General features: G+C 34.6%; 1 protein-coding gene across 1 annotated transcript in view; it reads right to left on the bottom strand.

The window, feature by feature from the left end:
* Positions 1 to 330: 330 nt before the first annotated feature.
* The window catches only part of SLC30A5 (solute carrier family 30 member 5), a 28,813-nt gene continuing 12,371 nt past the window's right edge, over positions 331 to 16,772 (bottom strand). Inside the window, exons 5-16 of the mRNA XM_065873495.1 lie at positions 14,364 to 14,451; positions 11,709 to 11,796; positions 10,430 to 10,506; positions 10,017 to 10,187; positions 9,280 to 9,568; positions 8,887 to 9,095; positions 8,012 to 8,169; positions 7,010 to 7,139; positions 4,474 to 4,675; positions 3,464 to 3,690; positions 1,581 to 1,709; positions 331 to 974 (exon numbers count right to left, since the gene is read on the bottom strand). Of these exons, the coding sequence (XP_065729567.1) occupies positions 804 to 974; positions 1,581 to 1,709; positions 3,464 to 3,690; positions 4,474 to 4,675; positions 7,010 to 7,139; positions 8,012 to 8,169; positions 8,887 to 9,095; positions 9,280 to 9,568; positions 10,017 to 10,187; positions 10,430 to 10,506; positions 11,709 to 11,796; positions 14,364 to 14,451 (1,939 nt within the window). The 3' untranslated portion in view covers positions 331 to 803. The remainder of the gene's footprint in view (positions 975 to 1,580; positions 1,710 to 3,463; positions 3,691 to 4,473; positions 4,676 to 7,009; positions 7,140 to 8,011; positions 8,170 to 8,886; positions 9,096 to 9,279; positions 9,569 to 10,016; positions 10,188 to 10,429; positions 10,507 to 11,708; positions 11,797 to 14,363; positions 14,452 to 16,772) is intronic.

Here is a 16,772-nt window from a genome sequence, read left to right as displayed (position 1 = left end):
TGCCAGATGCATAACAAGAAATGGAATATTCTACTTTAGAGGAAGAAGACAGAGTGAATAACATGAACACAACTTAGTCTAAGTTCTTTACCCTAATAAAGTAATTATTCATTTGCAAATATTACCAAAAGTAAAAAAATTTATTTTACAGAGTGGTTGGCTTTTGTAATACATCAAAAACTGTCATGTTATCCTTCACTATTCTCACTGCTGCCTCATATCAGTGGTTGAAGTTTCTCCCAAATAATTTAGTTTACATTTAAAGTGGCAATACAGGTTTTACTTAATGGATTTAAGTTATAATTAGAAACCAGTTTTATATACAGAAAATCCATAAATATAGAACTTTTATTCCTATTTTATCCTAGGGCTATGCAAAAAATTGACTAAAAATTTTTCATTTGAGTCTTTGTAATAAACATGTAAATACATTATTTACAATGGAGATGCTTTCTTACAGAAAGTAAACACACAGAAGTTATTTTGGTCTTCACTAGAATCCATCATTATATGTTCACTTTTGAAGATGATATGATACATCATGTTCACTTAAATTTTAAGTTTCCTGTTTTACATGTAATTTAAACAATTATTTTACTTGTACAATTAACGCTTCATTCTGTATTTAAATTTCCTTTAAGAAAGATTCCTTGATCCAACTGTAGGCAGCTTTAAAATTTTTTTCAAATACCACAAAATGTTTCTGTACAATTATGTGCAATTTTCTTCCTTCTGGCGATATTATAAATACCCGGTCATTTCATCTTCATTGTTCATACCCCAGGGGTAATTCCCAAGTTATCTCACATGATGTAAGTACCATCTTTGTAGTATTTCATGGACTCCATTTGTTTTGTCATAGCCAGAACATCATGAAATCCAGTACTTAGGCCAGACATATGTTGAAAGTATGCTTCTTTTTCCACTTGAATTGTTAAATTGTTTACTCCAGCATCTTTAAGTATTCCTGTAACCTGTTATAAAAATCCATACATTTAAAAGCATTTAGATTAATGCATTTAGTGCACTTGGATTAAATAATAGATATCACATTTTTTAAAATAGCCACAGTCAATGATAAGTCCTTAAAATAATGTTTATTATTTAGCTGGTCAAATATTACATAGGATCTTTTAGAAGGCCAGTAAATCACTGACCTGACATTCAAAGTAGAAAAGGAAAACAGCTACTGTTTCCAATTTGGTAGGTCTAGAATAGGGATACAGGAACTGTTTTGATCCTTATCTCCAACCATGACACATACCTGCCAACTTTATTATTATTATTAACTTAGGACTATATTTATAATAACTTATTTCTTGACCATCTATTGGGAACCAAGGTGGACTACAAATGAATTTTTTTTTACATTAACTTAAGCTTGTCCTCCACATACTAAAACTTGACTTTATTTTTTACCATTTTTGGATATAAAACAAATCTAGATGTAAAAAAACAACTTCTCCTTGGACAGCTGTAAGAATGATATTTTTAAACAATTAAATGACTACTGAGCTGTATAACTTACAATGTGTGCAATTACCTCAACTGCAATTATTTTAAAGACTTAAGATTATTACCTGCTGTACTATTCTTTGTTCCAGCACATCAGATGTCACCTGTATATGAATTGTTCCTGCCACAATATTGGCAGAATGACGCCAAAAATGTGGGTCTCGGTATGATATTAATCCTTCAATTTTCTGTAGCTGTCAAATAAAAGGAGAGGTGATATAAATGGATTTGAAGGCTAATTTACTGAACACAAAGCAGTCTTTCTAGTCCAGAAACCATTATTAGGCTGATTAAAAAAAACAAAAGTAATAAGGAGAGCCCAGAATGAGAAAGGAATGGGAGGGACAACTAACTTCAAGTAAAGGTGTCTAAAATATTTTGACCTGGCAGTGATGCCAGGGAAAGAAGTTTGGAATAGGAAGTGAACAGGGTTACACAGGTGACTTTACACCCATTTTCACAGATGTAAGATGTACTTTGCCTAGTCTAAACATTGGATACGTTCAATAAACCATGTTGTTTCCTTTATATTGATACAAACATTCCAGTATTATTTGTTATATTTGAGATAACACATGCAAAAGATATCCTTCATGTTCAACAACGGAGGGCTAGTTAAATAAATTATAGACTATCCACACAAAGTAACACTACCTTGTCATTAAAAATGTATTAGAATATTTATCAACATGATATAATTAAGTGGGGAAAAATTTACAAAGCAGTACAAAACATTTTTTTGGCCATTTTTATTTTAAAAATATTTTTATACAGAAAAACGACCCAAAAGTGTTTCTGGGCTTCCCTGGTGGGGCAGTGGTTAGGAATCCGCCTGCCAATGCAGGGGACGTGGGTTCAAGTCCTGGTCCAGGAAGATCTCACATGCCATGGAGCAACTGGGCCCATGCGCCACAACTACTGAGCCTGCGCTCTAGAGCCTGTGAGCCACAACTACTGAGCCCACATGCCACAACTACTGAGGCCCATGTGCCTAGAGCCTGTGCTCTGCAACAAGAGAAGCCACCACAATGAGAAGCCCACACACCACAATGAGAAGTCCCTGCTCACCACAACTAGAGAAAGCCCATGCACAGCAACAAAGACCCAATGCAGCCAAAAAAACAAACAAAAAAACCAATAAATAAATAAATAGATAAGTTAAAAAAAAAAGTGTTTCTTTCCAGGTGGTGAAATTATATGTGATTATTATTTTTTTCTTTTTTCTACTTTGAAGCTTTCTGTAATGGATATGTATTATTTTTGAAATAAAAAACTTTCTTTTTTAGTAGGATGTATTAGTCGCCAATTATGAGAAAGTGAGAAAACTTTACTAATTTTATTTGTGAAACCAGTGGGTTAAGATGCTATACATTAAGTATTCAAGATGCCAACTGTTCATCAGCAGATCCTAATTACTTTAATATGATATGTCAGGGACTTCCCTGGTGGCGCAGTGGTTAAGAATCCGCCTGCCAATGCAGGGGACACAGATTCGAGTCCTGGTCCGGGAAGATCCTACATGCTGTGGAGCAACTAAGCCCATGTGCCACAACTACTGAGCCCATGTGCCACAACTACTGAAGCCCGTGTGCCTAGAGCCCGTGCTCCGCAACCAGAGAAGCCACCGTAACGAGAAGCCCGCGCACCGTAACGAAGAGTAGCCCCCACTCACCGCAACTAGAGAAAGCCCGCGCACAGCAACGAAGACCCAATGCAGCCAATAAACAAATAAACAAATAAATAAACAAACAAATAAATAATAAGATATGGCAAACCACAAGCTGAAATACATTCTATTTTGTGTTTGGTTTTTCTATGAATTGCCTGTTTATATTATCAGTCCATTTCCCTACAAGACTGTCATTTTCATTTCTCATTAGGTCAACTTATTTAATTTCAAATACTATTTTAAAAGGAAGAAGACTAGTAAACAAATTATACACAGTACCTTTTCTAAGGCAATATGTAGTTCTTTTTCATATTCTGGTGGCAGTCTCAGAAGGAGAACCTGACAGGCATCTTTAATCAGTGGGACAACACTGAGAAATATTAATATAGCGATAAAAAGAGAACAGAGGGGATCAGCAATGAACCATCCAAACTGCTCTATAAGAATGGTGGATACGATCACACCAATACTGCCAAGTGTGTCTGCCAAAACATGTAGAAATACACCTACAAGTAAGATACATAAAATATTAAAAATTAAAGCACATTTAATTTAGTTCTTTTATTCATTCTACAAATATTACAAGGTACCTATTATTCACCAGGCACTCTGCTAGGGGCTGGTACTTCAAAATGACTAAACATGGTCACTTCCATCAAGGAATTCATGGCACAGTGGTGAAAGTAAGGATGTGGGCAACTATTACCAGTGTGGTGAGTTTTATGATGGTGTGTGGGAAAGCTTCCTAGAAATCATACATGAGCCAAGTTTTGACATTACCTAAATTATTTCTACTAAAATATCAGAATAGGGAATTCTCTGGCGGTCCAGAGGTTAGGACTCCGCACTTTCACTGCTGAGGGTGAGGGTTCAATCCCTTGTTGGGGAACTAAGATCCCACAAGCCATGCGGTGTGGCCAAATAAATAAATAAAACATCAGAATAAATATCTCAACATAAATGATACTTCCCCCATATTTTTTTCAGTACAATAAAAATTTCTTAGTTCTTTTATAGTGAAAGTGCGTAATGCACAGTTTCCCTTGCAACTAATATTTACTCAAATGTCACTATGAAAAGGACTCTATAATTATAATAATTTATTTTTAAAAATTGACATTTATGAACAGTTGTGAGTATTTTCTGTAACAGATGACTTTAGATCTCTTTTTAGTTACAGGTTGGTTTTTTAAAATAAAATTGTACCAAGAGTTCAATACTTAATACAAATAAACAATGCCAATTCAGAACACAGTTGAAAGGTAGGACAGTATCTGGCAAGGACTCACCCCTCATGTTAGCATTCATGCCTCTGCCTGCAGATCCGTGGCTGTGACCGTGCCCATGGTCACTGTGTCCATGCACATGGTGTGAATGACTGTGATCAGATGAGTGACAGCTTCCTTGAGAAGCTCCATGGGTATGGTTATGGGCATGGCTAAAGGCACAGATACCAATAAGGTTTACTATCAGCCCTCCAACTGAGACTGGCTAGAAAAAAGAAAAAAGAAAACCTTTAAATTTGTAATTAAAAAAATAAACTTGTTATTTAAAAGTTATTATGTTGCTATATATGTTTTTTGGTTTATAGTTTTGAAAATATTCATAGTAAAACCTCATTAAATTCAATAAGAAAATTTTAAAAGTGTGAATTTTAGAAGAAGCGTTTAAGTTTCAAATACCAAAGTGCTCACAAGTAAAAGGATTTAGATTTGCTTTAACTAAATGATTAAGAATAAAAATGTACTTGATTCAGGGTTTATGAATAAATAAATGATGCTAAAGTTTTATTTTATTTAAATAAAGAGTTTGAAAGTATTGCTTACTAGAGCAAGTATACACTGTACCTGAAATCTCATTTATATTACTAGGTAAATATCAATACTTTAAAAGGCAATGATTGTAATTTACTAATGAGTGGATTACAAATAAACACAGTCTTACTGTTTCTTAACTATAGTAAAATTTCCCAAAGTAAAAAAAGTACAATGGAAAAGCATTTTTTAAAAAGCAAAGTAAATGAGATTACCTTGATTTAATGGTGCCACAATAACACCCTAAAGGATACTTACCCTTGATTATCCCCTCTTACAAAATGATTTTGAATAGCAGCTCTAGCTCAGGGCACTATTTAATTTACATACATCTACAATTTCTCCTTTAGAGAAATCCATTTGTTTTATTTTTAATTTTTTAAATTAGAAAAAATTTTTAACATCTTTACTGGAGTATAATTGCTTTACAATGGTGTGTTAGTTTCTGCTGTATAACAAAGTGAATCAGCTATACATATACATATATACCCATATCCCCTCCCTCTTGCGTCTCCCTCCCACCCTCCCTATGCCACCTCTCTAGGTGGTCACAAAGCACCAAGCTGATTTCCCTGTGCTCTGTGGCTGCTTCCCACTAGCTATCTATTTTACATTTGATAGTGTATATATGACCATGCCACTCCCTCACTTCGTCCCAGCTTACCCTTCCCCCTCCCCATGTCCTCAAGTCCATTCTCTACATCTGCATCTTTATTCCTGTCCTGCCCCTAGGTTCATCAGAACCATTTTGTTTGTTGTTTTTAAGATTCCATATACATGTGTTAGCATATGGTATTTGTTTTTCTCTTTCTGACTTACTTCACTCTGTATGACAGACTCTAGGTCCATCCACCTCACTACAAATAACTCAATTTCGTTTCTTTTTATGGCTGAGTAATATTCCATTGTATATATGTGCCACATCTTTATCCATTCATCTGTTGATGGACACTTAGGTTGCTTCGATGTCCTGGCTGTTGTAAATAGAGCTGCAATGAACATTGTGGTGCATGTGTCTTTTTGAATTATGGTTTTCTCAGGGTATATGCCCAGTAGTGGGATTGCTGGCTCGTATGGTAGTTCTATTTGTAGTTTTTTAAGGAACCTCCATACTGCTCTCCATAGTGGTTATATCAATTTACATTCCCACCAACAGTGCAAGAGGGCTCCCTTTTCTCCACACCCTCTCCAGCATTTATTGTTTGTAGATTTTTTGATGATGGCCATTCTGACCGGTGTGAGGTGATACCTCATTGTAGTTCTGATTTGCATTTCTCTAATGATTAGTGATGTTGAGCATCCTTTCATGTGTTTGTTGGCAATCTGTATGTCTTCTTTGGAGAAATGTCTATTTAGGTCTTCTGCCCATTTTTGGATTGGGTTGTTTGTTTTTTTGATATTGAGCAACACATATCTTAATTGTGGAAGAATGAAAAACTAAACAACAGTTATAAGTCAATGTTGCTAAAAGAAGATTGCACAAGATACAATGGGAATATTCAGAAAGGGAAATCTAACACACTTTAAGGTGGGAAGAGAGGGACTAAGGGAAAGTATCCCACCAAAGGCAACTTTAGAAGCAAAGCCGAAAAGGGCAGAAGTGAGGGAAGGGCATGAGAACTATAAGGAACAGCGCATGTAAAGATTTGGAGGTACAGGGAAAACACTAAAAGTTGCCATAGCAGTAATTTAATCTAGAGTAAAGCCTTTGAATATTTCCTCAGGTATTCAAAAACACATCTTCAAACAAAAACGTTTAATAAGGCAGAAAAGAAACTGTTTTAGGATATTATCTAATATTTGACTACTAGTGTATTAGAGAAAAGTGTATTAATTTCGAAGAGTCAGCAGTGTAAATGTAAATAGCAAGATAGGAAGTTATGTTAATTTAAATTAAAAAATAAGTAAATAAAACCTTCCTAGGTCAATAACTACAAGTAGTTAAACTTTAGCAGGGAAAAAGCTGTATGAGTTTGAGCAGAAATTCAAATAGGAAAATGAAAAGACTTACTGTTAACATGTGTGTGTCTAATTCCGGAGGATCAATTAATCTAGCCACTGATTCCATAAACACGAAAAAAGCTATTACCACTAGAAAAAGCCCATTAATAAATCCAGAGAGAATTTCTATTCGGCCATACCTAAAAATGTAGAACATATTTTTAGAAAAGGAAAATGACAAATATTTTTAAAGTATAAACATTATTATGTTACAAATGAGGAAATGATTTTCAATGACAGATTTTCAATGACACAAATAGTAAGACTAGAAAATTACCAAGATTATAAATATCATACTAATGCTGGAAGGTTCTTTCCATACATATATGTTTGTTGAAATCTTATATATTTATCAAAGTCCTTCGTCAACGTCCCTTCTTACACAAAGCCTGTCCTAATTTCTTAGCAAGAAGTTATTTCTCTCTCTAATCCTTTGGCGTTCTCTGTATCTCCGTCACAGCACATAGATTGGGCTTTGTATCAAAATTTTTTGTAATTTGGGGTCATCCATCTTTCAAAATATAAACAGCTGAAAGTAAGAGCTGAATTCATTAACCTATTTACAATAGTTCTTATCAAAATATCTTGCACAAATCAGGGATTCTAATATTCGCTGAACTGAATGATGACTTAGTGAAAGGATACTGCATCATTTCACTAAGATGACTTAGTGAAAGGCTACTGCATGCAGAGCCACTTTAAATTTTGAATTCTCTTCCTAACCGCAAAGATGTGAATGACTATGAACATTCCATTACCTCAAAGAAACACTGTTGGCCAAATAGCTCACTATTTAACTGATTTTTTGCTATCTACCTATGAGAGGGATTTGTCAGGGAGTATATAGTCTTAAGCTTACTGCCATTCAGTATTTATCAAATGCTTGGTTTAGTTTCTCTTATCTACTTTAAAGAAAAATGAAGCTCTGAAAAATTAAATATGTATTAAAAGTAGTAAAATTTTATTCTATAAGATGGAATTTGCTACAAGCCTTGACAGTCAGGGTACCTACCCATAGGAGAAAATCCGAGTTGCTTTCCATCTACTCATCAGGGCTGCAAAAAGTCCCATGACCAAAGCAGAGCAGTCAAAGAGCATGTGAAATCCATCTGAGATCAGACCCAGACTATTGGTCAACACGCCATAGAATAATTCCACAAAGGTAAAAAGCTAAAACACGTTTAAAAAAAATAGGAGAGGAGTATGTTGGGAAATACTGTTTCAAGAGAGATTTATCAGAATTTAATCATAAGGATTTTAACCTTTAGTTACCCAAACCTTACTTGAAGATATTATATAACTGTCTCTTTCGTTATTTAACTGATTCTCATACAAGAAACCTCATTCATATAAACTATAAGAAATCAAGCTAAATCAGATATGTCTATCTTATAAACTATTTAAAAGGGGATAGTTTTATTTATATGTCTGTAGAACTAAATAAACTAGACTATAAAATGTTAGCAAACTGGTCGGCAGTGAGATCTTATAAGGAGTAGATAAAAATCTTTTTTTCTTTTTGGCTGTGCCGTGTGGCTTGTGGGATCTTAGTTCCCCGACCAGGGATTGAACCTGGGCCCCTGGCAGTGAGAGCAAGGAGTCCTAACCACTGGACCACCAGGGAATTCCTGATAAAAATCTTTATAAACTACTATATCTACTAATTTGAAATAGCACACTAAACCAACGTTTTTAAAATACTTCAAAAAATTGTCTGTTTAAGTAGTATGAATATGATCCTGTAATCTTTCTAATACTTAGAGAAAATATAATTTTAGCCCATTTCTAATTACTAAAATTATTTGGGAATTACTAAAATTATACCAGAACTGTCAAAATTAAAAGATTAAGCTTTTAAGACATGCCACTAATATTTAAAACTCTTACCAGATTCAAGCACAAGAAGTAAAAGATCTGCCTAGAGTCATTCTCCTCAAGAATTTGTTTTAGTGATTCCTTAATAAACCTAGGGATTGACTGGGAGCTATGCTGAAAAGCATCACCCATGAAGTTATAAAGAGGTGTTCCTTCAGGAGAATATCCAATTAGGGTACCTTTCTGTCCTCTCTTAGAAGGAGATGATAAGATGTTGGCAGCTAAAAACAGAAGAAAAAAAAAAAAGAGGGATATTATAAAAGTTTAAAAAATTTAAGCCACCAAAACCCAACACAGTATCTCTCAGCACTAAATATATGAAGCATTGAACAAATTCCCAAATTTAGTAAATGACTGAACATCAGAATCCATAAGATGAAATTTGCTAAGGGGAAAAATGCTTACACAAAATGAAGAATATAGCGCTCACTACCACTCCTCCAGAAAGGACGTGTTCTGTGCTCTCCTGGTGTGCTGCTTTGTTTATGGCCCGAAGCTGGTCTGTTATTGGATGTGTCCAAAAATTTCCAAAAAGTAGAGCACTAATAAAAATGGGAAAGGATCCATATCGGGCACATTTGGAAACTTCCATTTTGACTGAACAAATGGAATCGACATAGAAATCCAGGATCATGACAAAAAACATAACCGTTGTAAAAGGCATAATGAGAGAAAACCAAGACTCGACTTTACTCTAGAAATTAAAAAAAAAAATTTGTTAATACCATATGGGTATAAAGTTCACATCCTATATTTTAGTTAATCCCTTTATGTATAAACAAATATTCCCATGATTCAATATGATTTGTAAAATGCCAAAATATAAGAGTTATAAGATATTGGCACATTTTCCTAGTATTCCCCAAAGTATTAAAAAAAGAAGCATTATTGCTTAATAATTTTATAAATACTTGGTGATATATAATCCTTGGGTTTGTGGGTAGGTATTAAACTATTATTAATATTATTATTTAACTGATTCCTATGGGCCACAGGAATGGGAGGGATATATAAATGTAATAGTACTTGATAATTTAAAGCCACTTGCAACATCAAATTGAAATAAAATACAATGTACTGAACTAAAATCTATAAATAACAGCAATTTATTTTACTTATTACCAATAAATTCCTGCTCTTACCTCAGTTGTCACAGAAAGAACAATGACCCATGGGCATAAGAGAAGCACAGAAACAATATGGGATAAAGCTTGAAGACGTTTGGTTCCACCAACATCTATAGAGAGTTTTCTGGAAGCTGTATGAAAACCAACTTTACAACACAAAGCCAGTACTAGCAATAATACTCCACCCTATGAGTAAAAGTAGATAAGTCTCATTAGAAACACACAGTTCAACACTCAAGTCTTAAATACATAATATTTAAAGAAATGGAGCTAGCATGTTTTTTCCATAACCCAAATTACTGAACTACTTAAATGGCTGGCAGTACTGTAAATTACTGATAACTTATTTTAAATGTACTTTTAAAGCTACAGTTGCTGTAACTTTTCAGAATCTCTTGATCACCTTAGGAACAAAGAAAAGAACATACCTTGTGATCTGCCACACCTAAGAAGGCAATGGCTGTGTAAAGCATGTGAGTTAGAGCACTGTCATGATGTCCTTCAGCTAAGTGAGTTGGAGTGAAGGAAAAAAAATTCCAAATATTAACTCTTTGAATCCTGAAGTCCTCCTGGAATTTTAGCTACATTATTTTGGGTTGACTATACACTAATCTGAAGGCAAACCTGACTATCCTCAACAATATGTTTCCCTTAAAAACAAAAGAAAATAATTAAAAATTTAATTTTGGGACATGATTTATAAATTAGAATGGCCTATATATATTTCTTTTGTTGTCTCCAAAACAATTATAATAGTGCTTAAGGCACAGTTGTTAAATTTTAGTACTTAACCTCCAAGACATATGCATGCATACTCTAAAGAGGACAAAGGGACAAGAGCAAGGAACCTCCTTAGATCACTCCTATCCAATGGAATTGGATATGCCATGTAAAAATCAGTCCTAAATCTGTTTCTAAGCCATTGACCACATAAGCCTCAGCAAAGCAAGCAACAAACAAGCAAAAGAGGGTACAGTGGGCAACAAATGTCTAACAATCAACCTGGAGTTCTGCAAAGTCATGCTGTCCTCTTTCACTGTAACAAAGTAAACTGACATTAGTTAACTAATAGGTTTTACAGCAGTATCAGTAACCACAAGGATCAAAACTGGTGTTCTGAGTCCTGCTAAATGGAGTGGGCAAGGGTATGTAGATAGGAAAGAACAGTGCATGACTGCAGACGAAAATGAGTAGATATATTTGATTGGAAAGTTGGGTTTATATAAGAGACAAGTGGAGGATGAGTTGGAAATAATAATTTAGAGCAAGAGGGCGAATACCAGGTTAAGGAATTTGAACTTCTTCTTTCAGGCAAGATGCCAAAGGTTTTTCATTTAATCTCAAAAAAGTTTCTATTTAATAATTGCCACTGACTTCTAAAAGGAGCATTTAAATTGTTAAATTACAAGAGAGCAAATAGATTAATTTTGTTGAGTGGTAAATCACCTATTTTTTTTAATAGCATCAGGACATTCCAAAATATTCTTTCATTGTCCCTAAATTTCTGAAAACTTAGGGTGCTGTAAAAGATATTGAGATGCTATAAAATACTTAATTTAGAATGAATTTATTCATTATTTGAACACTGATTTAGAATACCTACATCAACCTATAAAGTTTCATTCATGATTGATCAGTATAATTCAGTCACTCCTTCATTTCCCATTGTGCCAGACTAAAAAACTCTGATCTTTTGCAAAAGGATACGGTGTTCAGCCATTTTAGCCATGAGATCATCATTGTCGAAAAGCAATAGGCAGATCACAGCAATAATGAAAAAAGCAGCCCCTCTTGTCTGAAAATGAAGAGAATAACAGCAAGAATAGCTTTTTCAAGTGTCAATTTTTAAGACCATGACTATACAAATGCTAAAGAAAATTTTTTTCAGACAAATATTTAAGTAAAATATAACATCTGACATTAAAGTCCTTATACTGTACAATATAAATTTACAGTATTAACAGTAAGATACAAAAGTAAAGAGCTCCAACAAATTCTGTAGGGTATTTTTAGGGCACTTGACAATCTGACAACTTCAGTTGTCTCCTTGCTAGTACTGATCAGCATGTTACCATGTACAAACCATTAAATGTTCACAGAACTAATCTTCCTAAATGTTACTTTGCTTCTGTTTGAAAAGCCCAAGTAACTAAGGAATAATTAGTAGTGACCTAATTTATTCTACAACATGCAAGTAATAGAGAAGACAGCTGATTTACAATAATGTCAGTAACCTAGTTACCACTCTTCTAGGGAAAAAGAACTAAGAGGGCATGTTAAGAAAATTAGCAAAGTCATCTCTAATAGCTAGTAAAGGTATTAAAAGCTGAATACACTTCTTATGTTCTCATTCCAGGGAAAGGATTTTGACAAGAGAAAATTATAGAAAGGGCATACTATCCATGTTTATGCAAATACTTCAGAATTTTTGGTACAGAAGCAATCTAAATAGCATTATTATACACTCTCTATTTACAAATTTATAGGTGTAATACCAGATACTTGGATAAAATTAAAATTTTAAGTAAAAATGAGGATCCTATTTTATTCATTATATGACTACCACTACATTTGATAAATTCTCTCTTAGTGTGGTAGGTATTTTGACAAAAGTTAGTATACATAAACCACATAATTTAAAATTTCATAATTTTCATTGAATCAGGACATGGTAACATTAACAATACCCAAATATGGAGAATATAACTTAATCTTTTCTTAGCAAAGAGGGCAACTGAGAATTTTGTGATGCTTCAGAGTCAGACTAAGGAAAAAAAAGTCACAGTCCTGGCAAGATGCCCAGATTCATTATTGACACTAATGACAGGATATTAAGATCCATACTCTCATTTCTGATTAGTGCAGTAAAATGTTTGTTTAATGTTTTAAAGTCACTTGTATTTCTTTTGTGAGTTGTCTTTTCCTGCCCTTTGCTCATTTCTATTGAGGATCTTCAGCATTTTTTTAAACTATTTGAGTGATTATATTTAAAAAAAAAAAAGTAGGGGCTTCCCTGGTGGCGCAGTGGTTGAGAGTCCGCCTGCTGATGCAGGGGACATGGGTTTGTGCCCCGGTCCGGGAAGATCCCACATGCCGCGGAGCGGCTGGGCCCGTGAGCCATGGCTGCTGAGCCTGCATGTCCAGAGCCTGTGCTCCGCAATGGGACAGGCCACAACAGTGAGAGGCCCACGTACCGCAAAAAAAAAAAAACAAAAAACTTTTATCTGTGGCAATTTGTTATTGTTGTTAGTTGGTTGTTTGCACAATGATTTCTGTTACACAGATGCTTGTAATCATTATGCAGTCAAACATACGTGGTTTCCCCTTTGTGATTTTTTTCTACTGGTTTTATGCTCAGAAAGTTCTTCTCTGTCCACAGATTAATTATCCATCTATATTTTATTCTATGCTTTTACAAATATCTTTTTTTTTAACCACAAAAATCTTCAATCCACTTGACATTTATTTTGGAGTACTCTGTGAGTGAGGGGAAAAGATTAAATAGTGGCACATGCTTTAATACCCAAGGATCCAATTTGAAATCTACAGGCTGGGTAGACTCTGCTCTACTTGGCATGTTACTTTGTTCACTTTATTTTATTCATCTGCCTCCATTATTTAGCCTGAAAGCCCCTTTCAGAACAGAAACTATTAAACCTTATTTGCCTTTATTTCTCCTTTCCTCTGTAACGAGCACAATGCGTCATGCGTAGGAAGCATTTAATTTGGTAAATAAAAGTATTGTAGGTGTAAGTTATAATTGCACATTGGTGATGCATTTACTGAAAAGAGATTAATACTTAAATTATGGAAGATGAATAGGGTCACCTAGTTGGCAAAACATTCATCAGACTTTAAATATAACAAGTTCTTAGGGATGTATTTTCCAAAAATGATGTATAGGAGTTAAGAATGAGAGAGGGGAGGGATCAGGTATAGCACGAAGGAGATGTCTGTGGTGATCAATCAGTCCTGCACCTTGACTGTGGTGATGGTTACACAAATCTACACACACACACATATACACACAAGTGTATGTAAAACTGGTGAAATCTGAATAAGGTCCATGGATTGTACCAATGTCAATTTCCTGGTCTTGACAGTATAAGAGCTGGGTAAGAAGTTACTATTGAAACTGAGTGAAGGGCACAAGGATCTCTGTACTATATTTGCAGCTTCCTAGGAATATATAATGATTTCAAAATAAAAAGTAAAACACAAAATGTTTGTGAGAAAAATTTATAATTAGCAGAAAAAGCCTCTGCATTCTGTTAAATGGTAAAGGATCCTATTTTACTGCCCTAGATAGTATTTTACATGTACACTTTCAATTTGCAAGTAACGAATAATGTAAAATTCTACCTTTGCTGGTCCTCCTCCAGAACTAGTGAACAAAACACTGAGCAGCGAGATGACAACAATATCACTGTGCTCGAATAGCAGCAAAGTCCTACAAAAATAAAACATTATCATTCATGAAATATATCCGATATTTATCAGGAAGCATGAATTCAACTAGAGTAAGGGAGAAGAAAATAAATCTTTCCCCTTGATTTTCATAAAACATTATGGGAAAAATAAACATGTACAGCTGTTTTGGAAAATATTATGGCATTATCTGTCTTAGGAAGGTTGAAGCTACAAATATCTAATAATACCACTTGTAGGATTGTATCATACAGGTTTCTTGTATATATGTACCAGGAAACACTTATAAGATACCAGCATTGTCTGCAATAGCCCAAAACTAGAAACAACCTAAATACCCACTGATGAGAGAATGGATAATATAATTTAGAGGATATTCATTCAAAGGACTATTATACAGTGGTAAAAATGAATGAAATTCTATGAATATATTAAGAAATACAGAATTGTATACTTTAAAAATGCTACAAACTGAATGTATGTGTCTCCTTCTCTCCCCCATTCATACGTTAAACTCAATCACCAACGTGACGGTATTAGGAGGTAATGAACACCTTTGAGAGGTGCTTAGGTTATGAGGGTGAAACCCTCATGAATGGGATTATTGCCTTTATAAAAGAGACCACAGAGAGCTCCCTCGCCCTTCTGCTATGTGAGGTTACAGTGAAGAGACAAGACGGCTGTCTATGAACCAGGAAGCAGTCTCTCACCACACATTGCATTTGCTTTGCCTTAATCTTGGCCTTCCTAGCCTCCAGAACCATGAGAAACAAATCTGTATTTTTTAAGAGTCACCCAGCCCATGGTATTTTTATTATAGCAGTCCCAATGTACTAAGACAAAAAGAGTGAATTTTATGGTATGTGAATTACATTTCAAAAAACTAACACAAAAGTGAATGAACTATATATATGTGTGTGTGTATATATATACACACATGGGGGGATACATGAATGTTCATATTTATTTATATTTATTCTTTTATATGTATGAATATTAAAAAAAATAAAAACATTATTGCCAGCTAAAGGGAGCTTATAGGATCTACATGGGAACAGATTTTCAGCTGCTCATTAGAAAAATTTTCATTTTTCCTCCTTATTCAAAAATCTGTAATGAGAACACAGTAGTGATTATTTTAGGTCTGTTAATATTTGGGAGATTACAATAAAAAAAATATATCAGCAGAATGATACTAACTTAAAATAAGACAGGCTATGAAACACCAAAGGAGTCTTTCTAATCAAGAAACTGAATGACAATTTTAGTAAAAGAATGAGAGGGGCAGTGCTGGCAGAGGAGCTGGTGGTAGTGAGTGTTGTAAGGGCAGAAGTAGATGACTAAATAAGGAGCCAAGGAAGAATTTAACAACTTTCCCCCTTCCTTCCCTAGCCTAACACACAGGGACAGTGATTTAGTAACAAACAGACCAAAAGATCACTTCATGAATAAGAAATTACCGCTCAATCATATTCAAGCATAAACTGAAAAGGTTTTCCCCAAGCTGAGAAATCCCAGCCAGCTTTCCCACCACACCAGGAAGCTGCTGCTGTCATGGACAGGGATATGACATTGGAATTATATACACCCTTCCTTTGACAAAGCACAGAGTAAACAAGCCAAAGGGAGCCAAACCCAGAGCTATTCTATTGCCTGGGAGAGGAGAAAAGACTTTTCACAAAGCATTTCCCGCTGATCACTTTCTACTGTCCACTCCATCATCCTCAGTGAGATTCTTCAGAACACCCTTCATCTTATTCCTTACTTCTTGTCCCATATTCCGCCCCCCCCCATCAATGGCAAGGCACTTTTGCTTATAATTTTGAGATAGAGAAATATTAAAAGAAGACTTATGCACAGCTGCACCTGTTATAATTCCTATTAAATTAAGCGGCCCTAAAACATTTCCCCCCCCACCCCGAACTGACCAATTTACATAAAAAGATCTATAGAGACTTAAGGGAATATGAAATGAGAGTTAAACTTATCTTTGATGATTGGCTCACTATTCCCAAGACATCTGTTTATAACCATATCTTTCAAGCATCTTCTGTGGGCAGTAGAGGACTTTCACAGTTGGGGGGGAGGGGGAAGCATTTTTAAAAGATTTTCCTTTCCTCCTTATTGGTTGATTTTATTTACCATTTCAGACTTTTCATTTCTAAAATCAGCTGCTAAAAGGGATCACCAATGAATAAAAAGTCACGTATCCTAAATTTTTCTGAAACTGTTTGGACTCTAACTAGTAAAATATCTATGACAGATCATGAACAATACATTAATGGTATTCACCAAAGAACTAGTCCACAAGCTAAACAGGTCCTCAATATATATATATACTCA

This window comes from Phocoena phocoena, chromosome 3 (genome assembly GCF_963924675.1).
Source record: "Phocoena phocoena chromosome 3, mPhoPho1.1, whole genome shotgun sequence".
NCBI lineage: Eukaryota > Metazoa > Chordata > Mammalia > Artiodactyla > Phocoenidae > Phocoena > Phocoena phocoena.
The sequence above is the reverse complement of the archived record's forward strand: the minus strand, read 5'-3'. Positions and strand labels throughout refer to the sequence as shown.